General features: G+C 50.5%; 1 protein-coding gene and 2 long non-coding RNA genes across 4 annotated transcripts; 1 reads left to right on the top strand and 2 right to left on the bottom strand.

The window, feature by feature from the left end:
• Positions 1 to 3,591: 3,591 nt before the first annotated feature.
• LOC137843512 (uncharacterized) lies at positions 3,592 to 5,134 on the bottom strand. Its single transcript, XR_011089560.1, has 4 exons — positions 4,501 to 5,134; positions 4,226 to 4,415; positions 3,876 to 4,031; positions 3,592 to 3,787 (listed from the first exon to the last, which is right to left on the bottom strand). It is a non-coding gene; the product is annotated as an uncharacterized lncRNA (long non-coding RNA).
• Positions 5,135 to 6,402: 1,268 nt separating this feature from the next.
• Positions 6,403 to 9,042, bottom strand: LOC137843513 (uncharacterized). The gene is made up of 2 exons (XR_011089561.1): positions 6,966 to 9,042; positions 6,403 to 6,886 (listed from the first exon to the last, which is right to left on the bottom strand). It is a non-coding gene; the product is annotated as an uncharacterized lncRNA (long non-coding RNA).
• A 2,758-nt stretch (positions 9,043 to 11,800) lies between these two features.
• H6PD (hexose-6-phosphate dehydrogenase/glucose 1-dehydrogenase) lies at positions 11,801 to 23,862 on the top strand. Of its 2 annotated transcripts, none has more exons than XM_068658979.1 (6): positions 11,801 to 11,929; positions 13,746 to 13,924; positions 15,060 to 15,716; positions 16,875 to 16,992; positions 18,192 to 18,461; positions 19,130 to 23,862. In XM_068658979.1, exons 3-6 carry the CDS (start codon positions 15,090 to 15,092, stop codon positions 20,485 to 20,487), a joined length of 2,373 nt encoding a protein of 790 aa, XP_068515080.1. In that variant the 5' UTR covers positions 11,801 to 11,929; positions 13,746 to 13,924; positions 15,060 to 15,089; the 3' UTR covers positions 20,488 to 23,862. The 2 variants fall into 2 exon arrangements, with proteins under 2 accessions (XP_068515080.1, XP_068515079.1); XM_068658978.1 differs by lacking the exon at positions 11,801 to 11,929 and adding an exon at positions 12,968 to 13,122.
• The last annotated feature ends 1,516 nt before the right edge of the window (positions 23,863 to 25,378 follow it).

Raw genomic sequence — 25,378 nt, 5'->3', positions numbered from 1 at the left:
TCCCTCCGCCCCCTGCATTCCCCATCGCTCCGGGTTCTGCAGTGCAAGAGCCAACTGGATGAATCTGCAGAGGTTTTGCAAGCAGCAGCCTCTCTCCCTTGCCCCACTCCAAGCCTTTCAGGTCAGTGGGAAAATGGGCAGAAGTGCTAAGTGCTTGACACAGTTATTCGGGAAGGGCAAGTGCATCTCCCATATTCCCCACTGAAACCAGCATTCCCAGTGGCTCTCCAGTTGGGGTCCAGCAGCGATTTTTAAATCCCCCTTTGTAAAACAGAGCGGGCCCTTCCGCACAACACTTCTATTTCTTTGCTCCAACCCAGACCTCTTGGAAGGCAATAATTTACGGCAAGTTTGCTGCAGTGCCACACAATACCCGGGAAGTATATCATTAATTAGGGGGCCTGGGGGAAGAAGCACACACAGCTAGGAAATAAGCAACATTTGCACTATGCTACATTTGATTTGACTTCACAGCACCATCAAGAGCAAGAGTTAAACTGTAGACATTTCCAATTATTTAAAGGATGTGTGCTTTCTGCAGTGGGGCACCACTCAGAACCCATGACCTTCTCCTCCAAAAATACCTGCTGTCATTTGACTCAGTCTTTAACTATTGTGATACCAGCCACTGCAAACAGATAATGGGGGATTGGTATCCACAAGCAAACCACCGTTTCAGTCCCACTCATTAAGCATGTAGTAGAGCAGAGCAATCTGATGCTCTGGTAGCAATGCTGGCCTTAACCACAAAGAATTTGGTACGACAGATCTTTATGCAAGCTCATGAGCCCTAAGAGCAGGCACTGGGAATAATCTTCCTTCCATTTTATAATGCCAGTACTTTCTCAAAACACTTTATGCTCCTATAAAGACACCTCTAGCAGTGGCAAATACCCCAGGCAGCCCAAAATGCTAAAACCCACTCTGGCAACAATATGGCAGTCAAAAACACAGAGTTGCTTTCCAGAAGAGAGACAGCATTGAAGGAGGAAATCAACCACAGCAGTCTTTCACTAGCTGCAGCTGAGTTCAGATTTCCAGAAGCACAATGTAGGTACCGAGTCAGGTTTTCACTACACTGACTTGTTATAGTCATTCTTTTTAGGTATCTATCCTGTGCTATGCCTACAGCAACCCAGCATAAGTCTAGGGTGGTGATCGAGGTGCTGCGAGCTCCAGCTAAGACTTACTGTGTGCTGAGGATCCCTCCCCAGGCAGGTAAAGCAAAAGCTGCTGGAGCAGCATAGGATGTAGTAGGGCAGAGCATCAAGCACACCCCCCTTCCTTTCCCCTCCTCTTGGTTCACCTTTTGCAACTTCTCCTCCCACTGCTCAGCACTGAAGGGTTTTTGCTCTTACCTTGCTTTTGGCAGTACGCAATCAGTTACACTTCACCTGAATAGAAGCCCCAGTAGGATGGCACTTCAGAACAGGGACTCCTACTTGAAAGGCACAAGCCTCAATTTGGCTCATTTTTGTCCCCTATGATCATTATTCTCTATATCTGGTACAGTCATCATGCTAAGTTTGCAAGGAATCAATGCAAGCCCTTCCAATAGGCTCTCATACTGACTTCCAAAAAGCCAAATTCCAGAAAATTTAGCTGCGTGTCTACAGTTCTCATGCTTTTGTCACTTGTACCAACTCCAGTGAAGCCTGTTCTCCTGTTCAATTCCAGAGCACTTCACTGTTTTTTAAGTAGCAGTTTTAAAGGCAGAGAATGATCTGATTTTATGACAGATGCCCTCTCAGTGCCCATATTTTGGAACACCCCATCACTCCTTATCCCTTGGCAATTTACACCAAGCCTGATGTTAGCTCGGTTATTTTGATTTTGGTCTCATTCTACCAATTCAAGTGGTCCTTTATAAATGCCAAACTTATGCCTAAGTACTTTGCAAATGAATTGAAGTATCTTTGCTCATTAATGTGATGACATAAGGAAAACAGGAGTAACAGTCTTAGCAGGGTGCAAAAAGTGCCTGCATCGCAGCCATTTGAGGCTTTCAGTTACTTTAGCGCTTGATTTACATCATGCAAAGTTAAAGGCTTGGTCCTTACGTCATCTCTGACTCTTCTTGGGTCTTCAGGACCGAGGCCAGAGAGCTCTGATGGAAGATCTGCCGGTTTCATTGAAGATAAAAAAGCCTCTGCAGCTGAGGGTGCTGAGGGGCTCGCCTCTACCACCGGCTTGCGTTGCGTGACCTTGAGAGTTCGAGCTCTGGTCCCAGCTTCCCTCCTCTGCGACGAGGGCAACGCTCACCTTTCCTACTGATCTGGCTGACTTTTCCCAGTCCTTGTGCAAGCACAAGATAAAAATCCCACCCCAGTTATAGATCTAATCAACATAAACATGCACTACTACTCAAACACAACCGCAGACACCAGTAATTGCCTCTGCCCCAGCGGGGACAAGAACACCCCTCCTGTCGTCAGGAGACATCGCAAAAAAAAGGGGGAAGTCAAATATTTGGTCATTCCAGACCCAGCTAATGTCATCCAGCAGCAGCAAGGATCTGACTCGGGCTGAGCAGCTTCCCCCAGTGTGGGGTATGAGCTGAAATCCAGACCTACAGGGACTTCAGCCCCGCTGACTTCACCACTATTTCAACAGATTCAGCAATTGCACAAACTGCAGTTTTTCCCCCTTGCCCCATTCATTCATTCGGTTACCAAGCCCGCGGAGTGGGCAGGAAGGCACATTTCGGTTAAAAACCTGTGTTTTTATGTACGGAAACCCCAAGTTGCCACCAAGCATTCGCATCCAGGTGAATTTTTGTGCTTCGCGGCTGCGCAATCACGCCCCGCACCGCTAACAAGCGGTGTTGGGGCCTCCAAAAAAAATAAAAATAAAAATAAAAAAAGATAAAAACACAACTTGTGCTCGGGTAGGGAGAGCAAAGGCTGCGCTGAGCATCCCCCGTTGGACTCCGGGAGGCCGTGGGAAGGCGATAGCGCCCGCGGGCTCGGGAGCGCGCACCCCGGGGGCGCGCAGGGGGAACCGAGGGGGAGCCTGCGGGGAGGGGAGGCCCGAGCTCGGACACCCCCAAAACCCCCCCAAAGAGGCCGGGGGAAGCCCCCGTTGAGGCCGGGGAGGCCGCGGTCGAGGCCGGGCTCCGCAGGAGGCTAAAAGCGGAGAGCGCAGCGCCGTTAAAGCCGCAGGGTCGCGTTTCTCCAGCCGGCCTCCCCGGGATGCTCCCCCAAAGGGCTGGGGGAGGTGATGGTGGGGTGTCGGGGGGGGGTTGGGGAGAGCTGAGAGGGGTGGAGGTGCCGGAGGGGGGGCTGCAGAAGTTTCCCTTGCCGAGGCACTGCACCAGCAGCAGCAGCAGCAGCAGGTCGGCGCGTCCTGATGCGCTCCTGCAAAGGCTCTGCAGCTCAGCACAGGGCTCGGACTGCAGCACAACTGCACCAGCCCGGCGGCACCAGAGCCCAGCACCTGCCTGGAACAGCTTTCGGGAGGGAGGATGCAAAAACGCAGCTCCCGACGAGTCGTTTCAGGGGGGTGGGTTTGCCTTTTTTTGCCCCCCTCCTCCCCCTTCTCGGTATCGTTTTAAAAAAACAGCTCAGAAAAAAAAAAAAAGACTTGGTTCTGGTTCAGCCTCCCTCATGCAGGTCCCAGGGAGAATGAAAAAGGCAGGAAGGACACAAACTGGATGAAGTTTAATTAGCAAATCCCCCACCATAAGTTGGACTCCTTTTCATCTTTTATCAATTATAAAAGACAACCCTGCGGGTGGAGGGGGGAGGTGGGGGGAAGGACCACAGCCTCCCCTTAAAATGCCTCCTTCCTAAAAAAAAAAAAAAAGCATGCAGAGAACAAGCTTCCATTAAAGCCGGCTAGGAAACCCTCCCTCCCTCAGAAGTTGCCTCTCTTACCCCAAATCCACTCTGCAGAGCTCTGCTTGCTCAGAGATGAAGTGCTGCCTGGAGCAGCAAAAGTTGCAGACTGCTTCTCCTGCGCGGGAGGCAGGACCTGGCATAAGTAGTGTCAGACGGGTCCTTGCGCTGAAGTGATGCCGGGGGAGCCCAGAGCTGCTCAGACAGGCAGGGGAAAAAAAAAAAGGGGGGGGGGGGGATGGGGAGTTCAAAAATCTTAAATCCCTGACACTGCAAGAACCCTGATCCTATAGGATTGTGGCTAAAAAGCAAGCGCTCGCTCTCGGCGCAGCCTTGTTTCCCGACAAGGTGGAGGCTGAGCCGTTTGATTGCCTGCTGGGTTTTCTCACCTGGTGATGTTGCTCTTAGCAAGGGAAGGAATGAAAAGCAAGTCAGACATCTGCAGAAGCCTCTCTAACAGGCTCTGCTCCCACCTAAGCCAGCCTAAATTTGGGGGGGGCAGGCTGGAACTTGCTCAGGAGTCAGCACGCCTGCTCAGGCAAACACATGCTGGGGAGATGCAGGGAGAACACACCTGAACTGGGATCAGTAAGGACAGGAGATGTCAAAACACAGGGAGAAATCTCATTCTCCGTGGTATTGCACTGGGAAAAAAAGCACACACCTTACACAAATGTTAAACTAGTCTAATCTCCTTCCTGAGACACAGGACAGTGCAAAGCCTGATCCAAAGACCCACCACTAACTTCAGCAATGCCACGCTGCCTTCAGCCAGCTCAGGCCCAGGAAAGGTTTTTGCCCTGTGTACAGGAGGCATTTAAATCCCTGCCTCTTATTGCTTTGACAGATTGCAGTTCCTCCCTCAACTACTCCGCTGATGAAGCCAGGAGAGGGGTACATCCAATGCAGCTGTGCAGAGCCCTGCTTCACAGCAGATCCAGCCCCCTGTTTTCATTGCATTGCTCCATTCTCCTCTGTTGCTTGGATGGGAAAGTCAACCCCGTAGCTCAAAAGAAACAGTGTCCAGAGAAGAGACTTCACTTTGCATCCTGGAGGTACCAGTTGTAGTGATTTCTGGTTCTGCTGTCCCAGACTCTCTTAAGCGAGACGGAGAAAATGCAAGCTCAAGGTTATTGCGGGATATTTCTGGGGGACACAACCAAACCAGGCGGTATTTGTAATACGTGGGCACGAGCCCTACAGCAAGCTGGCCCTGGAACCAACGGTTGCAGACCGATAGTTTTGAAACATGTTAATTTTTCATCCACATACTCCAATGTACCATAGCAGAATGCCAAGTGTACATCAGGGTCAAACTAAATATATTGTTGCCTTTTGATACCACCCTTGAAAGCTTTTGGATCAAGTTTTCAGATACGCTGATTATCTGCATCCAAAAGAGTCCTGGCACTGACTGAAAAGCCTTTCCCTTCCTTTTCACCACCACTGCTCTTCCATTTGGAGATTAGTTTTGGACTGGGCCACTTACACCTGCCTATCAGTTGCATAACCCAGAAGCAAAGGGTACCTGTGAGATGTCCTGCATGCAGATGGAGATTCACATCCAGCACACTGGGAGTCATTGAGCCTTAGGATTCAGGGACTGGGTCCTACTCCACTTCTTATACCTGCAGCATAAAGCAACGTGCTCAGTTCTCCTGGGTTTCCAGCAGAAGGGCAAAGAGAAAATGCTGAGTACTCAGCCTGGTGTTTGTAGTTACCTATGCCTTGCTGTCAGTATTTACTACCGCATGGCAGAGTTGGCATTAACAGGGAGGAGATCCTGAGTGTAAAGAAGCCCAGGGAAGGCCTTCAGAAACACCCAAGAGAAAGCTCAAACCAGCAGCAAGAGCCTCCCCTGACTCTCTGACTCTTTTACTGAAATTTTACATGGCACTGCCAAGGCTTTGAAAGTATTGATTTACTGAAGCATTTCACAATACTTCAAGGCCACTCACTCTGCAAGCCAGAAACACATAGTTAATCTGTAGTGGATAAGATGGGAGAAAGCACAGCTCTAATGAAATAAAGCTCCAATTGCAAGATGCCAAGGAGTGCACCAAACAGCATACATCATCCCAAACCCTGCACCAATTTTCTGCTGCAACACAGCCCATTAATAGAACCATGGCAGTGCGTTTTGGTGCATTTCACTTCATTACAGGAGGACAAAGATGTCATAATCAAGAAGGATTTTGCTGTTCAACTTTATCAATCTCCATCTACTCTTAATGTTGCATTCAGATAAGAGCATAGGGGTATCTTTTAGACTTTGCTTTCCCATGCAGCTTTCAGATACTCAGAGACAACCTTTGGCTTTCCTCAGCCGTATTCCTGCAGCTCAGCTCTTCTGAGTGCAGCAGTGCTGGGCTGATCAGCATTTTGACATGCAGTGCAGCACAGCTCCCCTGCTGTACTGTGCTATCAGATGCTGCCTGGGCCACTACTTGTATTAGACCATAAAAGTAGTTCATAGATAGCAGGGTTTTCTTGCCTTGGCCTGTGTCACTCAGTAAGAAATCAACACAAGAGGGGACACTGCTGTAAGTGTTGGGCTGTGCTAAGCTCTCCCCAGACTAGGAAGCCTCCATGCAGTCAGAGGTTTCTTCTCATAAGAGACGTGCTACTTACAGTCTACTCCTTTTGTGATTTATTTTTCTTAAATCTGAAACAATGCTGAATACTAATTAGTCAGGAAACTGTTAACCAGCACAATTGTATCCAATACTGATTTCAGAAGGTCAATGTGTAAGTCTTTATCAACCATTCAATATTTGCTTCAGTTACCTTAACTATTAAACCCTAACCAAGTACATCTGGGGGATATTTGGCAGCCCGATGATTACAATGCTCTATGTGCCAGTTATCTGTCTGTGTTTTACATCACAAGCCACGACGTCTCATTTCTCTGCCACTCAGCCCTGACAAGGCTGGAGAACACCAGCAGACAGCAGACAAAGCATTGCCACGGCACAGCCAGGTCTTCAGAGGTTCGGAGTTTCAGGAAGCACCCCAGAAGCTCTCAGGGACAGCAGACTCAGTGCTTCTTTCTGAAGTATATTCACCCATTAGGATACAGACCCCAAACCACTGGGGCTCTGAATCACAAGGAAAGATGTTTACTCTTACCACCTAGCACAGACAGGAGGGAAACATTTCATCACTAAACTTCCTTTGTTCATTTTAGCAGACAGACTTTAGTCCATTTTCACCTTTGATGCCTGCAAGAATGGGAATCCGTAGTTACTGTAAGATATTTTTTTTTGGCTCGGACAGCAGATTAAAAGGCAGTCCTTTAGTTGAAGCACAAACACATCCTCGGGAGCCACAGAGGAAGTTGTCTACTACTGAGAGCTCTAAGTGAAACTGCCTCACTTCCTCTGCCCTCATGCACAAGAGGAAGTTAATACTCGCCTATGTTACAATGAAAAAAAAAAAAAAAAAAAAAACCAACAACAAACATGTTTAGGCTACAAATTCAGATCCCAATTTCCCTCCTCATTAGCTCAAGACCAAGCGTGGGACTGAAGGCAGCTCGTCCCAGCGCAGGGATCCCTGGGGAAGCTGCCAGCACTTTTTCATCTGATGGCCAAGGTGATGAGAGCATCGCTTTGTCAGAACAAAAGGCAGCAAGTAGGCACAGCTTGATTGATCGATCAGCTCGCTTCCAACTCACTTAGAGCATTTGGTGGGGATGAGCTCTCCCCATCCCCACCCCTGACTCCTTTCCCCTTGCCACGGCTGCTGCGGAGCACTCCCGTTGCAGTTGCACCCTGGCTGCTGAGGGATGCAGACCGCATCTTCGCTGCAGCAGTGCAGCATCGCTGCTGGGGGACTCGCCCAGTCTCCGTGACAGAGGCTTACAGAGGGGCATTAAATCGTATTTTATCCCCACGACTGCTCGGGGACAGCGGCAGCGAGGTAATTGCATTAGCTAGTAATGCCATTTACTCAAGCCTCGCAGCAAGCCAGCAGTGTTAAGGCGCTTCCCTGCCCCACTCAAGCAGCACACCTGTGAGCCATGCACTGGGCATGATTTCTACGGCTTAAAAGCCACAGTTAAAAAAGGAAAGCAGACAAGCAATAGAAACAGGAGCTGTTAGGAGGCAGTATTACTCTAATGCTCTTTCACCTTGGAGTGTCTCAGCTTTATTTGATTATAAGCTCTTTAGGAGCCAAGCTCTCCAGGCAGGACACAGAGCAGCGAGGTCTTTGGGAACATCACCTGCCCTCGCTGCAACAGGGCTCCTGGGAGCAGCACTAGAGCAGCCCTCCAGCCTCTGAGCATAGCTTTGATTAATATCAAACATTTCCATCCAAACTTCTTCTTAAAGCAGAATTTGGGGATTTCTCTTTCTCAGGGACATCCAAGGCTTTCAGTCAGCACGTTTAATCCCATGCCAACTCCAAGAGCAAGTGCAGCTCCAGGACTCACGAAGCAGGGAAGTCGCTGACCTGCCCCTGTAGCCGTAACAAACCTCTTTTCTCTTACTCTTTCCCACACCAGTTAGGGAGCTGCTGTTATGATTTTTACCTTAAATCTGGTTTTCCAGAAGCCAGTTTGATTTTATTTTCTAATAAGAACCCCAGCTGCTACACAGCTGCTCTTTATTGCTTCACAGCAGCCATTAACTGCCTTTCTCAAAATCATAGGAGCTCGATGGTCCAGAACTTCTGAGCTTTCCTGAAGCTCAGCACCCCCAGCCCTAAGGGGGACGAGGCTGCACCAGGCTCTGCAGCAGCATGACCAAGCAGGGCTCCTGCTGTGGGAAGAGGAACTGAGGGAGGATAAAGCATCTCCAGAAATTACTCAATCATTTATAGCCATGTCAGTAGGTCACCAGCAGTAGGCATTTTTGCAGAAGTTAATCAATGGGGCAGATTTCAAGTCTATTTCCAGATGACAGCACCACGAGCTTGTTGTACTGAAGGATGCCTTAGCTCTACACAGCAGCACCCACACCATGCTAAAACAGGTTTTCTTCTCTGCATCTTGAAACTGGCCAAAAAACAAAGCCCCAGTATATTGAAGTCTCATTTTAAATTATTTTCCCCACTCCTAAATAAAAAGCCACTTTCAAATGCTGTACTAAAACACAGCCTTTACCTACAGTGCATAGGTATGACCTTCTCAACTGAATAAAACACTCCTTTCAGCTTAATGCTTCCTCCTCCACAACACCTCCTTCCCTACAGAACTTTTATTTGCTTGTACAACATCCGGCTCCTTAATACTCCATCCCTTGCTAACAACCTTTTATTTCTTTATTGGCATCACATGTCTCAGCTGTCACACAGGACCTACTTCCCTTCAAGGAGCATGCAGCTGAGCACATCTGAAAAGGCACTGACAAAAGCACACTTTTTCTGACAAAAGTACATTCTGAACCAAGCCATCATCCTGATAAAATCTTCCTTGCCCCAAATTATGAGATGTTAGAGTTCCTTAATGAAACAGCTGAGGTATTTTTAACGTGGTCAAAAAACCTATTTTATCTTGCCCTCCAGCTCAGAAATAGCTGCACCGCTTTTTTTTCAGACTAAAAAAAAAAAAAAAAAAGGACTGTATAAAGCAGACCCCCCGCATAAAATTTCAGCTTCAATACTTAAACTTTGGCATCGTGTAACTAGTTAGAGACAGGGTCTCTCAACAGAGGATGTTAAACAACTGTCACTACTCCCAGCTTCCAGCTCTATCTGTAATAATAACAGGCTCAAGTGACCAAGGCCTCAGCTGTTCGTCTCATTCAGTGTGCCAGAAATATGCAGCAGGGAGATTTGCACTTCAATCATTTCTGCCAGAGTACGTAGCCACCCCTCTTTATTCTTCCAGGGCAGAAAGCAGACTGGAAAGGGGACTCCCATTTGCCTCTTCCCACCGTCTGCTATACCCAGGCTCAGATTAGCTTCTGCAAGCTAAGCAAGCTTTGTCATCAGGCCCTCACTGGGTTAAACACACAGCTATGGGATGTAGCACTGATTCCCCTAAGCTTCTTGCTAAATGCTTCATGTAGTAGCATTGCACAGAGTGGTAAGGGGAGATCTCTGGAGCTGGATTATTTTGTCTAGCTGGCTCTTTCAGATGAGTTATTTACCCCCTCACCAAGTTTAATTTGTGAAATTTCATCGCTTGAGTTATGCCTGTGATCCACCTTCTGCTGGGTTTCAGAAACAGGGCCACTGCTAGACGCCTTCAGGCTCTACCCAGTGCAAAGCTGCATCAGTGACGTGGTGGGAATCATAAATACACAACGTGAAGCAGGGCAGGCTGCTGTCTCCCTCATCCACAAATTGGACCTGCATCTTGCAGACAAACCTAGGTGCTAACTCTGCCACTCCGACACCTTTGCAATACTATAAAGGGTCTTCATGGGACTGGGCACGCATGCAGAAGGATGGACAAACCTCCAGAACAGGATGATAAAGAAGGCTATAGCACCAAGAAGTTATAATGTAAACATAATTCACAGTTGTATCACAAATAGAAAGCAAGGTTTGTCTTATACGTAACACAACTGCCAGATTGTTGGCCTGAGCAGCAACATAGTCAAGATCTGTTCTCAGTCCTGCCAATGTGACTCTGTTTCCCCACCTGTAAATTAGTTGCGGTACAGAGTGTCTACTTTCATAAAATAATTTGAGACTTTTGAGTGAAAAAGGCAACAGGAAAATTTATGTGCTTAAGTGGATCCAGGTAGGGAAATGATCCCTACGATGTTGTTCACCTGTGTGAATCTGAAGACAAGAGCTGAGCTCCCGTGAAAGCCTTGCATTGCACCAGGACAGTTTATAAGAGCTCTCTGCTGTGTGCCCCTTCGGTTGGGGCATATACACAGAATCATTAACCATCGAATCATTAGGGTTGGAAAATACCACCAAGATCATTGAGTTTGCAGAGTTTGGCTCCTCTTTGCCTGCCTCTCCTCCTTTCCAAGAATTGATGTTTCCAATAGTACTGCCACGCTGAGCTGCAATATGCCCCAGGAGGTCCATGACAGCCTTTGTTTGTTCAGAAAACACGGAGGTGTGGGTGCACTTGTGGTCAGAAGGTGGGACACTGCAGTCACGAGCATTTCAGGACACAAAGCAATGTAGTCTGTAGGTAAACATGTGCCTGGCAATGTGTCCAGGTGGCCAAGAAGGCCGACGGCATCCTGGTTGTGTCAGGAATAGTGCAGCCAGCAGGGCCAGGGAGGTGATCGCCCCCCTGTACTCTGATCTGGTGGGGCCGCACCTCAGTGGTGGGTTCAGCTTTGGGCCCCTCACTACCAGAAGGACATCGAGGACCTGGAGTGTGTCCAGAGAAGGGCCACGAAGCTGGAGAAGGGCCAGGGACACAAGTCCTGTGAGGGGTGGCTGACGGAACTGGGGGGTTTGGTATGGAGGGGGCTCAGGAGAGACCACATTGCTCTCTGCAACTACCTGAAAGGAAGCTGTGGGGAGCTCGGGCTCAGCCTCTTCTCACAGATAACCCATGATAAGACTAGAAGGTCCTCAAGTTGTGCCAGGGGAGGTTCAAGTTGGAAAACAGGAGACATTTCTGTCAGAAAGAGCAGTCAGGCATTGGGATGGGTTGCCCGGGCAGGTGGTGGAGTCACCGAACCTGGGGGTGTTCAAGGAAAGGTTGGACGTGGTGCTTGGGGACTTGGTGATAGTGGTAGCAGGGGTATGGTTGGACCAGATGATCTTGGAGGTCTTTTCCAACCCTAATGATTCTGTGATTCTATTCTGTGAAATCTGGATACATGTAGGTATGTATATGTATAACTAGACCAGCCAGCACAACTGGAGAAAACAGAGAAGTTTTCCTTTGGTTCCTAACACTCCTGGTCTCAGAGTGCATCAGGAACCTCTCCAGGGACCTCCTGCACCCCCAAATCCTCACCAGGCCCCCAAACCCTCCCAGCACCCCAACCCTTCTCGGCGCCACCATTTCCCTCCCTCCCTCGCGATACAACGCGGAGGGAGCGGCCGCCAACCACAAGCTCCGGGGGGCGGCTCCGAGGCGGGGCGCTGGGGGCTGTGCCGGGCCCGCCCGCAGCCGTTTTGCCGCCGCCGCCGCGCCCCGTTCGCTGCCCGGGGGGGGGCGGGAGGTGAGTGGGGGGCGGCCCCGGAGGGGGGGGGGGGGGGGGGGCGGCAGCAACAGGCGGCTTTTGCTGGGCTTCCCCGGGCACCAGGGGGGGCTCGGTGTTGGGACCGGGTTGGATCCACCCTCCGGGACCGGAGGGAGCCCTCTATTGGTTAGGGGGGGCTGCGAGCCTGGCTCAGCCCCCCCCCCCCCCGTGTCCCTTTACACCCCCTTTGTCCCCCTCCCCCCCCCGTGTCACCCCCCCGGAGCCAGGGTTGTGGATGTGGGGTGCCCCAAAAAGCACGGGGGTGGCAGCGGGGGGCGAGCCTGGGGCTGGCAGTGGGGTTGTAGGGTCGCTGGGGGGCTCAGGGTGTCTGTACCCCAAAGGGGGGAGCACCCCAGTAAAGCCCCCAGCACCGCTGCCACTGCTGGGGTCACCAGTAAGGTGCCGAGGAGGTCCCCAGGTCTGGCCGTGCATCTCTTAATTGGGTTATTTTTTTATAAGGGGGGACGCAGCGGTACCAAAAAAAGAGAGATTTTCCTCTTTCTTGTGCATTGGGGGCTGAAAGTTGCTCCTGGCCAGCTGCAGGGGATGCCCTGGGTGATGCTCCCCCTGTGTTTTATAGGGACAGGGCCCAGGGGTCTCCCCCCTGGAAGCTGATGGAGTTCTCTGTGGTTGGGAAACCTGTAAAGGATAATCCTTTTTAATAGGAATCCTGGCGATTAGGGGCTACAAGGGCAGCAAACAAACAGCCCTGGGTTTGCTGCGCTTCTCCTGGGCGCTCTGTTTTGCAACTGGGAGCGTTGTGAAACCAGTTTCGAGTTGGCTTGGAAATGCATGTGACTGTAGCTGGATTTGCCAGCGAGCCGCTTGGCTAATTCACTCGTTTCCTTGGCTAGGTGGAAAAGAACGGCCTGCCCAAATCCTGCCCTGCCCTGGGAGGCTCCTGCTCTCGGCTGGGGTCTCTGCAGCATCTCGGCACCTGCAGCCCCCTGTGCCCAGCAGGCAGCGTGCCCAATGTCCCGGGTTCCTGGAGCAAAGGTTGCTTAAGCAAGTGTAAATATTACCTTATTGCACTGAAAACCTGGTCATCTGTGCTGTAGTGCCATAGTGGGGGAAAGAAAACCAAACCTGTGCTTGAGATGATAATTATTTTTAATGCGGGTGAAAGCTTGGGAGCCCTGCTTCTGCTCCCGTGCAATCGCCAGCACTGTTTGGTAAGTGGGTGCACGGAGGTTAAATAAAGCGAGGAGGCAGGGCTGGGCAGAGATGAGCATTAGATTGACAAGCTACGATGTGGAGCTTTGCAGAGGAAGGAGTGGATCCTGGAGTCTCACGAGAGGGTGATGTGCCCTGTGGGATCACCCAGGCCCTCTCACCCATCAGCAGCACAGGGTGAGCTGCAGGTGTGCTCAGCTGTTGTGGCATCATCCCTATCCCCGTGTGGGAAAAGGGGAAGGAAAAAGCAGGAATCACCAGTGCAAACTGACCTTTGAGAGCAGCAGCATGTGAGTGCCATCCAGCTGCCCAAGGGGGGCTCATTAAAACAACCCCCTGCTCACTGGGTCGAGGCTGTGGGCTTGGGAAGCTGGGGACTGGGGTCGGGGCTGCTGCCAGGTACATGCATCAGGGTCTTGGTGGCCAAACTCCAGCACGGAGCCGTGCTGGGGTGCATGGCAGAGGAGTCAGGAGTTGCCACAAAGCTCCCACATTTTGCCTGCTCACAAACAGTAACCAGAACTTTCAGCACAGGCAGCATGGATAGGCCAAGAGCCGGATGTGGCTGGCACAGGCAGTAATATTTTCTCTGCTGTAATTTGGTCTTTACTCTCATTTACAGAAAGGGAACAACCTGCCTTATCTTGGTTGCAAAATCTGGCTCACCTGACCATTGATCAGTGACTCTGCAGTGCACTCAGTCACAGGAGAAGAGAGATCTGAACCCACGGGGCTGTGAAGAAGACAAGTTTGCAGCTACTTTTGCCTCTGCAGCCTTTGTAAAGCTCCTGTGTGACTCAGGTGAGTGCTGGGGAGAGCAACGTAAGAGTTGTTATGACTGGTTCAAGCTGCAGGTAGGGATAAATGTTCAGGATTTCTTTGGTTTAAATTATCTTCATCCTTTAACTGGTTTAGATTCAGTGTTGATGATGGACTAGTGACTTTTTGGGAGCTTTCCAGTGGGAGAAGCAGTCAGAGCTCGGACAGCACCATTTCTCCGTTCAGGAGATTCTGGATCATTTTTCGCGATCTGTGATCTTTGCCCTGTTTCTAGATATAAGAACCAGGTGTGTTATTACTCTTAAAAACAGCCTTCTTTCAGATTAGAGAAACAAGGCTAAATAAGAACAAGGAGAGGGTCTTTTTGGCTAGGGAGACCAGCTGGTGCTGGCTGCAGCAGGGAGCGGGTGCCCACATGCTCTCCTCAGCAGAGCACAAGCTCCGCATTGTCTCCTGGCTGCATACAAAACCATCATGAGACAGCATCTCGACTGGCTCACATCTAGACTTGATTTTAAGGACTAAACTTCTCCTTCCCCTGTGTTGTTTTATCAGGCCATTTGTCTCCCGGTAGCTTGTTAGAACCTAATTCAGCTGTGTTCATGGGAGGGGTGGTGCGCACCAGTCATTAGAGCGCAGTGCATTGAAGAAGAGCCTGCGAGCTGAAACTGCCAGTGGTCGTGCTTGTCTCTGAGCTGCTGTGACAATATTGACATGAAGCAGTGCCAAGACAGCATAATACCACTTGAGCAAAGTCCCAAACGGGAGGTTGCTGAAAGCAGCAGCCTGAATTTGCCAGCACGTGTTTGATTGTAGCCAGCTCTGAAATTTGCATTAAAATGGATTTCAGTTTCACAATCTAAAGACATTGACATCCCCTCATTAACTCAGCCCTGGGAGCAATTCCTGTGCTACTGAAAGACCTTAGCACGAGCTGTCTTCCAGTTCCTGGTTCGCACAAGGCAGCTGCAGTCTTCTCCAGAGCTCTCGTGCCTACCATGATTCAAATCATGGAGGGGAGAGGGATTGTGGTTGGGTGGAGGATCCAGGCAGAAATCTCAGTTTTGAGCCATGGGAGAGCAGGCACCTTGTGCTGTGTTTTGCAGCGTTATAACATGGATTGACAGATTTTCTTTCTTAATCCTGCCCTCTGTAGCGTTACTGGGTGAGCCTCATCTCTCCCAAGATGCTGAGAAGAGTGCTGTGTACCATATTTTTCATGGGAGCCTTGCCATCGCCAGCCGAGATGTCCCAGGGCCACATCTCCGTGGTCTTGCTGGGAGCCACAGGTGATTTGGCCAAGAAGTATTTGTGGCAGGGCCTCTTCCAGCTCTACATGGACCAAGTGAGCAGTGGCCACAGCTTCACTTTCCATGGGGCTGCGCTGACAGCTCTGGAACCGGGACAGAAGCTGATGTTTGACGTGCTGAAGAAGCTCGCCTGTCCCCCGGATGAGGCTCCGGACAGATGTGCTGTGCTGAAGGACCAATTCTTGAAGCTGAGCCAGTACCACCAGCTGAAGACCGCCGAGAACTACACTGTGCTCAACAGGGAGATCGAGGTGCTGCTTCGCCAGGAGGGCCTGAAGGAAGCTGGAAGAATATTCTACTTCTCGGTACCTCCATTTGCCTACACGGAGATCGCCCGGCACATCAACAGCAGCTGCAGACCCCCTCCGGGCGCCTGGCTGCGTGTGGTGCTGGAGAAACCTTTTGGCCACGACCTGGAGTCGGCCCAGCAGCTGGCTGCAGAGCTGACGAGCTTCTTCAGGGAAGAGGAGATGTACAGGGTGGACCACTACCTGGGCAAGCAGGTAAGCAGCTCGCAGTGCTCAGCCTCCTGCCAGGCTGAGGGACTCGGTGGCTGGGAGAGCGCTGGGTGTCAGCCCTGCATCTGATGGAGGTGTTCCCAAATTCAGGCAGTGCTCCTGGTTGTGTCCCAAGCCTCCGTTAGCTTACAGGGCCTCATGCTGTTCATGCCCTGTGCTGTGCTGCTGTCTGTGCTCTTGCAGAGCAGGGGAGATGTGCAGCTGGTGACAAGGTTCTCCTCTCTCGAGGGAAGCCAGAGTGTAGGGACGAGTGGTGTGCGTGCACGAGGGAGAGGTGCAGATTGATCTGGTCTTCTTGCCAAGGTCAGGGCTCTGATTTCGCTGAGTAAGCAATGCCCTTTCCCTCTCACCGTTCTCCCCTCTCATCACACGCAGACCTTTCTGCTAGCAGTGGCTTCTGGAAGCGGTTTTCAATGTGATATGATACAGAGCTGATGAGAAGTGAGATTTGTGGGATGCTGGGGAGAAGGTTTCCTCCTGTCCTGCACTGCAGGCAGGGTGTGGGGCCTGGCTGCTGCAGGGGCAGCTCGGGACATGCAGCAGCTGCATTGTCCCAGAGGGAGTGCATTCAAGGACGTGCCATCCTTGCCTTAGGGGAACGTAATACCACATTTTGAGAGCAGCCTGTTCCAGCCGTGGCACCGTGGCCAGGTTTTACTCAGAAAGGTGCATGTCCAGCTGCAAGGAGAGCATCTCTGCCAAGAGGGGGGGATTTCTTCCTTGCCTTTTTCCCCTCCCCGAAAACAGATGGCTTTAGAAGTGTAAGCATCTGATCTGATCTGTTTAAGTACTTCAGAGCTGCATGTTAATCCCAGGACAATCTGACTCAGACCCGTGTCTTTTGAGGGTTATAAACTGAGAGCCTTGTAGTTTGCATTTCAGCCTTTTTCACGTGAAACCTCAAAGCACTTCAGCAAGGCCTTTAACGTACAGTCAGTGGAGACTCCACTGTGTATCATAACGGGCTCCTGCAGATTTTTTTTCTTCTTTCACCCACTCTGCTCTCTGCTATGTGGCATGCCTGCTAGCACTCCAGTGTGGCCACTCACTGGCCACATCCCAGTGCTGGATGGGGAAGTGAGGAGAAGGTACTGTAGAAATATGATGAGTTTTTGTTGGATCTTTTGAACTTTCCCTTCACAGGCTGTAGCCCATATCCTGCCTTTTCGAGACCAGAACCAGGAGTTTCTGGATCCCATCTGGAACCGACATCATGTGGAAAGAGTGGAGATTGTCCTGAAGGAGGTTGTGGATGCCAAAGGTTGGTGAAGCAAGCGTACAGAACTGGGGTGAATAGGTGAGAGGGAGAACTGGCAGGCTTACAAATTACAAGAAAGTGGTCCTTGAGCTGGTGTGGAAACAAAAAAGTGCAGGTGGATGGTATGCTGCTCCCTGGAAATGGAGAGGGACTGTCTTACACTTCCCTTGTGTGTGTGTTGGCCAGTTTCATTCCCTTCCTCTCAGCACTAAGCACTAAGAGCCTTGCAGAGAGAAAAATCCAAGCCCAGAATTGCTAGCATGGGTCTCCTGCTGAAGGACACGGCTGCAATCTCTCCCTGCAATGCTGCAGCATGCGCTCTGCAGTGCTCAGCATAAAGCACTTGGGCTGGACTGCCACCCGCAGCAGTTCTTGGGATGTCAGGCGCCCTCAGTTCTGCAACATCAGGGCTGCTTCTCCACTCCCTTACCCTCCTCTTCTCCCTGCCTCCCTCCCACTCCCGCCCCCAGCCACCACAAACTCAATCAATGCAGTTTTACCAAGCTTTGTGTAACCCTTGGTTTGGCAGCCTGGACCTGATTTTGGGAGAGGGAGACACTGCAGAGAGGTCTGGGGGGAACGGTGCCGTTTGTGCATGGTCCCAGCTGCTCCCTGTGCCCTCCCCTCTCCGAACAACTTTGTCATTTTTTATTTGACGTCTTCCTTCCCCTGTGTGGCTTCAGCTGCAGCCTGGCTCCCAGCAAGTCTGCAGCATTGATTACACTAATGAATGTGCCTTTGGATTAGAGCAAAGGAGATAAATGTATCAATCAATCGGGGAAGCCTACGGCCGTGATGCAGTCTGCAGTGTGCAGCCTGCTGCTGCTGGACTACAGAAAGGCATCTCTGAGTCACTTTCTTAATAAGTGGATTGTCCACCTCCCCCACACACACACACCCCTGCGTGAGAAGTCAGGCAGGCAGAGCAGCAGGGTTTTGTGCACAAAATTTTGTCTTTCAAGGGCATGGCCCAGCCAGAGCCTCCCAATGACAGAAAACTGGGGGGAAAGTTTTCTCTCCCCTCCTTCTGGAGGGAGGGGAGAGGCTTGATAGGTTCACAGTAACTGCTGGGCCAAGAGAAGAGAAGAGCAGTGCAAACCAATTTGGTCTTCTCCTCAGCACACACATGACACAAGCAGAGGGCAGGGCTGCAAGGACACCACATCACTTTTATCAGTCTCTTACCTCCTCTTGGTCCGCAGGCCGCACCAGCTTCTACGAGCAGTACGGAGTCATCCGGGATGTGCTGCAGAACCACCTCACCGAGGCCCTGATGTTCCTGACCATGGAGCTCCCGGCCAACCTGAGTAGGACTGAAGAAGTCTTGCAGTGCAAGCTGCAGGCCCTCCGGTCCTTGCGGGGCCTGGAGAAGCACAGTGCCGTGTTGGGTCAGTATCAGGCGTACGCCAGCCACGTGCAGGAGGAACTGAAGAAGGGACAGGACTACGTCAGCACGACACCAACCTTCGCAGGTGAGATTTTGGGTCTGGGCCCTGGTGAGGGGGAGTAGTCTACAGCCAAGGAGAGCTGGAGATGGGAGTCCTCACTCCGTGATGCTGGACCTCACTGCTGGCACAGGGATGTCTCCAGGCATCCATCAGCACGGTGGCTGGGAGCTGTTACAAAATGCTGGTGTCATGTCTGGTAATTAATGATCCTACAGATGGAAAGCATTGCATAAGAGTTAAGCCCCATTATTCTTGCTAAGGCCGGTGCACTATTTTCAGGAGTGGCCTGTAAACTCCTTCACCTTTTCATAAAGTTGAGTTGCTCTCTGTATCTGGAGGATAAAGCATGGGGAGTTCTCTGTGGTTGATAGATGACAAGGCAATCTCTGGCCCTGCTGTGTTTTCTGAACATCAAAGGTTTTGTCTGAATGATATTCATGCTTGGAAACTGGTTTCTTGCAAGATGAAAGGCGGTTAAGCAAGTAGGATACCTGGGAGGAAGCACAGCGGGGTGGCTAAAGAGCAGTTAGTCCTGTGCTGCCATGAAAGAGCAAAATGTGGAGCAAGAGACACAGCGAATGCCAAGATTTCTAAAGAAGGAGAGTGATGGCTAGGTGACAACTCCCCTCAAATCTGCTTGCTGTTCAGGCTCCAGGCTGAATTTGGTGGCCAAGATCACTTTGTCGTTTCAGGTGTGCTCGTTCAGAGTGACAGCCTGCGTTGGGAAGGGGTCCCTTTCCTCCTCACTTCTGGGAAAGCCCTGGATGAACGGGTAGGTTACGTCCGTGTTCTCTTCAAGAACCGGGCCTACTGCACGCAGAGCGAGACGCTGCGGGATGCAGGGCACAGCCAGTGTAAAGCCAAGCAGATCATCTTCTACATCGGACATGGCGCACTCAACACCCCTGCAGTGCTTGTGAGCAGGAACCTTTTCAGGCCTGTCATGCCAAAAAGCAGTTGGAGAGAAGTTGTAGGTCAGCCAGAGCTGCATGTTTTTGGACAACCGCTGTCTGATTACTACGTGTACAGCCCTGTGAAGGAGAGAGATGCGTATTCTGTCCTTATTTCCAACATATACCATGGCAGGAAGGACTTCTTCATCACCACCGAGAACTTGCTGGCCTCCTGGGCCTTCTGGACACCGCTGCTGAACAGCATTTCTCGCCAGCCCCCACGCCTCTACCCTGGTGGGGTGGAGAACCAGAACCTCTTGGACTTTGAAATGGTGAGCGGGGAGCTGGCGTTCACGGCGGCAGAGCCGGTGGAACTGCTGCACCCCGACAGGTCGATGCCAAGTGATTTCAAGACAATCCAGTCCAAATTTCGGCAAAGGCCCTTGGTCTCAATGTGGTCCGAGGACCTGATTTCCCAGCTGGCTTCTGATGTTGAGAAGGCAGCAAACAGGGCTGTGGCAGGCTCTGGGCAGTTCCACCTGGCTTTGTCTGGTGGCTCAAGCCCCGTGGCCCTATTCCAGCGGCTGGCAAGGCACCATTATGCCTTCCCGTGGAGGCACACCCACATCTGGCTGGTGGATGAGCGCTGCGTCCCGCTCACTGACCCGGAGTCCAACTTCTTCAGCCTGCACAGCCACCTCCTGCAGAGCATCAGGGTGCCTTACTTCAACGTCCATCCCATGCCCGTGCACCTGAACCAGCGGCTCTGCGTGGAAGAGGATGGAGGCACGGAGCTTTATGCCAAGGAGATCGCGGCCCTGGTGGCCAATTCCAGCTTTGACCTGGTGCTGCTGGGGCTGGGCACTGACGGGCACACCGCCTCGCTCTTCCCCGACTCTGAAGACGGCCTGGAAGGGACTCAGGCTGTGGTGCTGACCGAAAGCCCCATCAAACCTCACCAAAGGATGAGCTTCAGCCTGTCCCTCATCAACAAAGCCAGGCAGGTGTTCGTGCTGGTTGTGGGGAGGGGCAAGCACGATATCACCACGCAGATCAGCAGGGTGGGCCGGCAGCCAAGGAAGTGGCCTATCTCGGGTGTCAGCCCCAGCTCTGGCCAGCTGGTGTGGTATGTGGATTATGAAGCTCTGCTTGGGTGATGCCCTCCGTGTCTGCCTGGATTTTCCTACACAGCGTCCATGTTTTCCTGTTGCCAGCAGCAGCTTTATCTCTGACGGGCTCCTCTAACCTTCTGGGAAATCGGTGGCCTGTGGTGACATTTGAGCTCGGCTCAGTGTGCAGAGCTAAGCAGGAGTCCAGGCAGCATTGCTGGCTCTGCCAGACTCAGACTGTGACTTTGGACACATTACCTCACCTTGAAGTGCCTCAGTTTCCCCTCTCAGGACTTAATTAACGTTGAACTACCTCGCAGGCACAACGGGAGACTCGTTATATTAAGTACCTGCCAATTCTTTTTTTGTTGTTGGTTTTTGATTCTCAGGTTCGAAGACAGTAATGACATCTCCGTCCTCTGCCCAGCTCTGCCTGGGACAGTCCTGGCCTCAGCAAAATGAGTCTCATGTGCACGTGGGTCTGCAGTCTTGTCCGTGCAGCCCGTTGTGGTGTCCACCAGCCACTGGCCTTGGCTGGGCTCTCTTGGAGCTTCTGTGGCTTGTGGCCCCTAAATGCTGACACCGATTTGTGAGCTCGCTGTAGTCGTGGGTCTTCACCAATTGCCAAGCAGCAGGGTTTGAGCCTACACACAGTAATTTGCTGCTTTCCTTAAGTGGATAGCTGGTATCGTGGGGGATGGAGAAGGAAACCACACTGCTTCTTAGGCTGTTAGAATAATGGGGGCAGGCTGAGGAATATGGCAGTTCCCAAAGCTGTTATTTGCCTGCAGTGCAATAATTACTGAGGGAAAAGCTTGTTGTTCAGGGTAGTTGTTTGTGTTTAGCCAGCACAGGAATGGTCTTTTCCTTAACTGTCCTCTGTTTTTGTTTCATTCTCTGAAACAATTTTTCTCTGTCCACAGAACTGAAGCTCACAGTGCCATTCAGAGGCTTATACAATTTCTGTGGGAGGCAGCTTTAAAAACTACCCATGTGTCCCTCATGACAGCACACATTAAGGTAGTTACGGTGTTTAGGGATGGTGGTGTTGGGGTTTCAGCTCAAGGACGCTGACTTACAAGGAGAGGGAATTTTCTCCGAACATCTATTTTGGGCACACAGAACTAACATGCTGCATCTCTGTGTAGACAGGACAAGGTTAAGTGATTATAGAAATGTATAGTGCAGCTGCTCACAGGGTTGGAGACATCCAGTTCTACCTAGAGACCCTGCTCTTTCCATCCTAATTTTTACTTTCCCTACCACAAACAAAGGCTGTCTCTGCTTTCATGATATCCCCAAGTACTCCGTGACCTTCTCTAATGGGTAAGTTGCCGCAGCATGCCAGAGTGCAGCTTGTAGAAAGGAAATCAAGATGGGAGAACATGGGCTGATGATCCACATGGAGGCTTGGCGACAAACCTGCTCACATGGAGTGGCCCCAGAAGGAAACTGGAGCGTGGCTGTGGTCCTGACTCCCAGCAGCGAGGATGCTGCATAGGAGCAGAGGCTATTTCCAAAGGGATCTTTGCCTTCTTCCAGGGAATGCTGGACCTGCTTCCACAGAGAAGGAGCTGCTGGATGGCTTGGGGGTGACTCAGGGACTGAAGTGCTGACACGAGATGGCGCCCCGACCCCAAGGAGCAGCAGTGAGCTGTGTGGGCTGGGGTGGTGCCAGGCCTGGCCGCCCTTCCAGGCCCCTGTGGTTAAGTAGGGTCCTCAGGAGCTGGGCTTGGTGACCCTTCACGGACCTGCAAGTCTGCAGGATGGGGAAGGAAGGGGACTTTGTTTTAGACAGCTGGGCATTGGCCTCAAATCCCCTGCTCAGGGGATCTGAATCCTAGTGATGAGGATGCAAATGAAGGTGCAAGTAGCTGCTGTGGCCTGGCAGCACGGGAAGCAAGGTGGACAGGTCCATCCAGCCTGTACTCCCAGGGTCACTGCGTGGGAAAGGATGGGGCTTGTGGTGGTGTGGCTGCCACAAAAGCTCACATGGAGAAGAGAAATGAGTGCCTGAACTGGTCTCGTCTGGCAGAGGGGACGGCTGGTTATCCATTTTTACGTGTGTGCTCATGAATAAGTTCACTGCTGCCTGTTTCTCAGTTGCAGGCAGGCTTAACTACCAGCACAAACACCCAAGGGTGAAAATAAATCGCAGGGGAAGAAGGTGGCATGGGAGAGCAGGAGGAAGGCGAGCACTGCAGGCTCCTTGGAGCAGGACTTGCTGGGTAAGTGGGGTCTGGAATAAGAGCACGCGCCTGAGGAGTTAACTGCAATAACTCTTCTGGAATAACTCTTCTTGTAGACGAGTGCTAGCAGACACTGGCTCCGAAATATACCACAGTGGCTGAAACAGCTGTGCAGAGGAAGATGTTTTAGGTCTGGTATGTCCATAAATTTAAACAGCATTTTTCTTCTTTAAACAAAAGTAGCCGTGTAAACCTCAATCTGGGTCTTGGGTGTTTGGGGTGAGGGAACAAGTTTTAAGGAAAAACTGACCTATGTGAGAATAAGCTTATTCTTACACGTGACAGTTTGTTCCTACCTTACAGATAACTGTGGCATTGGTATTTTCGTGTTTCTGCACACTATTTTTAATAATGGTCCAGCACCTTTTGAAATAAACACTTTTTAAAACAAAAAAAAAAAAAGGGGGGGGTTATTTGCACTCTTAAACAAGCTTTTTTTTTTTTTTTTTTCCTCAGAGAGCAGCTGTTCTTTACAGCAAAAAATAGGGTTCCTTTGGGAAGTCTCTAATAGATCACCCCCAAATTCATCCTGGATTTTATGAAAACCCAGTTAAAACGTCAGTGTTTTCCTCAGTGAACATAGCTGACTGGGTTGTTTGTGTTTTTCTAGCACTGTATATTTATTTTTTTTTCCTCAGACATTCCTTTTAAACCCTTTAATACTTAGCATTTGCCAAATGAGAAATAAATATTTTGTAATGTATAAAAATTGTGACTGGTACAGGGAGAGACTGCGGATGGGAAGAAGGGTGAAATTATTAACAAATCTGTTGGAGAAGAATGGTAGAAATCCACTGGGCTGTAGGCCAGGGAAGCAGTGCTATTTTTATTTTGTAAAAGCTATTAATAGGAGGTGTGCACCTTCTTGAGAGCTTGAGTATTAACCTTTCTTTGCAGAAGCAAGTCCATGGAGTAACTACTTATTGTCTGTTCCCCATAAGTGATTATTGATAACAAGTTTATTTTTTTTTTAATGGCATATAATTTCTTCATTACATTCCTGTAATTCAATGGTGTGATATTTACTGTTTTACAGAAAACTTAACACTGGAATTCACTTTTTCTCATTTTTATAAATCGAGCTGTAAAATCGTATTTTTCCATGAGTAAATTTTGTGATTCCTTTTGTGCAATGAATAGAGGATTATATTTATAAAAATATTTTTTAACAATAGTGTGTTTTAATTTCTTTCAAAGATTGGTGGATTTTCTGTGGGTTTGTTCCTCCCCTCTTCCTTTTGGAGAATGAAGCTCTAGTGGTACAAAGATGACAATGCTGAATTTTGAATTTTTAGAACCAGGAGCCAAAAATATTATTTCATACTGATCCCTGAGTCTTTTTGGTGTGTGCATCACCTGAACACCAGGGCTTTTCAGAGCAGCCAAAGCCCTTTCCAGGTGGAATCGCCCAGCACAGCGCCGGGTGCTGGAATAGCCGCCCTGATGGCATCTTGGGTAAGTCTCGGTTGCATTTCCATAGATACTATCATCATAGTACAGAGCTGCTTAATAACATAAACTTTGTAAAGCCATAGTTTTATCTAATTGACTCAAGATCTGCCAGCTGCAACGATGCTGCTGAACTCCAGCACGATGCTGGCGTCACATGCGGGGCCACGTCTCCTGTTTGGCCAGATCCATCCCACTCCCCAGGGAAAGGAAACCTCACCTGGCGCCACCCCGACACAAAACACGCAGGCACAATGTGTGCCCTGGGCAAGGGAAGCTAGCAATTCTGTCCCACTGCCCTGGGGCAGTAGGTGAGGCCTCATTCCCCTTCCCTGACAAGAAGATTTAAATCAGATGTTTTCCTGCTGATGCACAAAGGCTCCTTCCTCCGGCTGCAGTTGAAACAGAGGCTGTCTGCAGACTCCTGTGGGTTTTCAGTGGAGACTCTGGGCTGCTAACGTAGCAGGATTTCTGAAGCACCAAGCCATGGGGGTGTTTTCAGTATCCAAATCCTCTCCAGTGCTCTCAGGGATGTCTGGGTGCATTGCTATGGCATGTGTATGGCACTCCCAGATGCTGTTCGGGAGTGATGCTGAACAGCCCATGCACTTGGAGATGATGTGCAGGTGAGGAGGCTTGCCAGTCATGTCACAGAGCTGTGACAATGTTGTCCTACCCAGGTCAGAAATATTTTAATTCTAGTTTAGAGGGAGTTTTGTTCAGAGATCAATGCGTGTCACTGAAGAGAGAGACTCTGAGCAGTTACAGCATCGCTGAATCCTCCCCAGACACAGCGAGCAGGGGCAGGGGTCTTGATGCTTTTCAAAACAAAATTTTTGGTGCTGTGCTTGACATTTCCTTTGGCCGTAGTTAAGGGCAACCCTTGGAAGGATTTGTGCCTGCCTTATCAGGGATTTGTTTTACTGCCATCCTTCCAACAACCAGGTGACCTTAAAAGGGGCACTGAGGGAGACGGTGGAGGGGGTGAAAAACACGACATTTCAGGGGGAAGAGCGATCCCGAGGCAAGCTGCCTCGTGAGATGTCTGTGGGTAATGTGAATCGATGCAGCTCTCTCCAGCCGCTCCCCTGCAGAGGGCTGGCACGCCGTCCTGTAGCAATGCAGCACTGGGCTCTCCCCGCCAGCATCGCTGCAGACTGCGCCCGGCCGTGCCCTCGCGCTGCTCCCTGCGGCGGGACACGCTGGCTCTGTTTGACAAATTGCTCTACCGAGAGGAATTT

This window comes from Anas acuta, chromosome 22 (assembly GCF_963932015.1).
Source record: "Anas acuta chromosome 22, bAnaAcu1.1, whole genome shotgun sequence".
NCBI lineage: Eukaryota > Metazoa > Chordata > Aves > Anseriformes > Anatidae > Anas > Anas acuta.
The sequence above is the reverse complement of the archived record's forward strand: the minus strand, read 5'-3'. Positions and strand labels throughout refer to the sequence as shown.

Excerpts from the sequence above, each read along its gene's own strand:
- H6PD (XM_068658979.1), top strand. The coding sequence starts at position 15,090 with ATGCTGAGAAGAGTGCTGTGTACCATATTTTTCATGGGAGCCTTGCCA. Across the intron at positions 16,993-18,191 it reads GGAGGTTGTGGATGCCAAAG|GCCGCACCAGCTTCTACGAG; the intron begins GTTGGTGAAGCA and ends CTTGGTCCGCAG. Across the intron at positions 18,462-19,129 it reads CACGACACCAACCTTCGCAG|GTGTGCTCGTTCAGAGTGAC; the intron begins GTGAGATTTTGG and ends TTGTCGTTTCAG.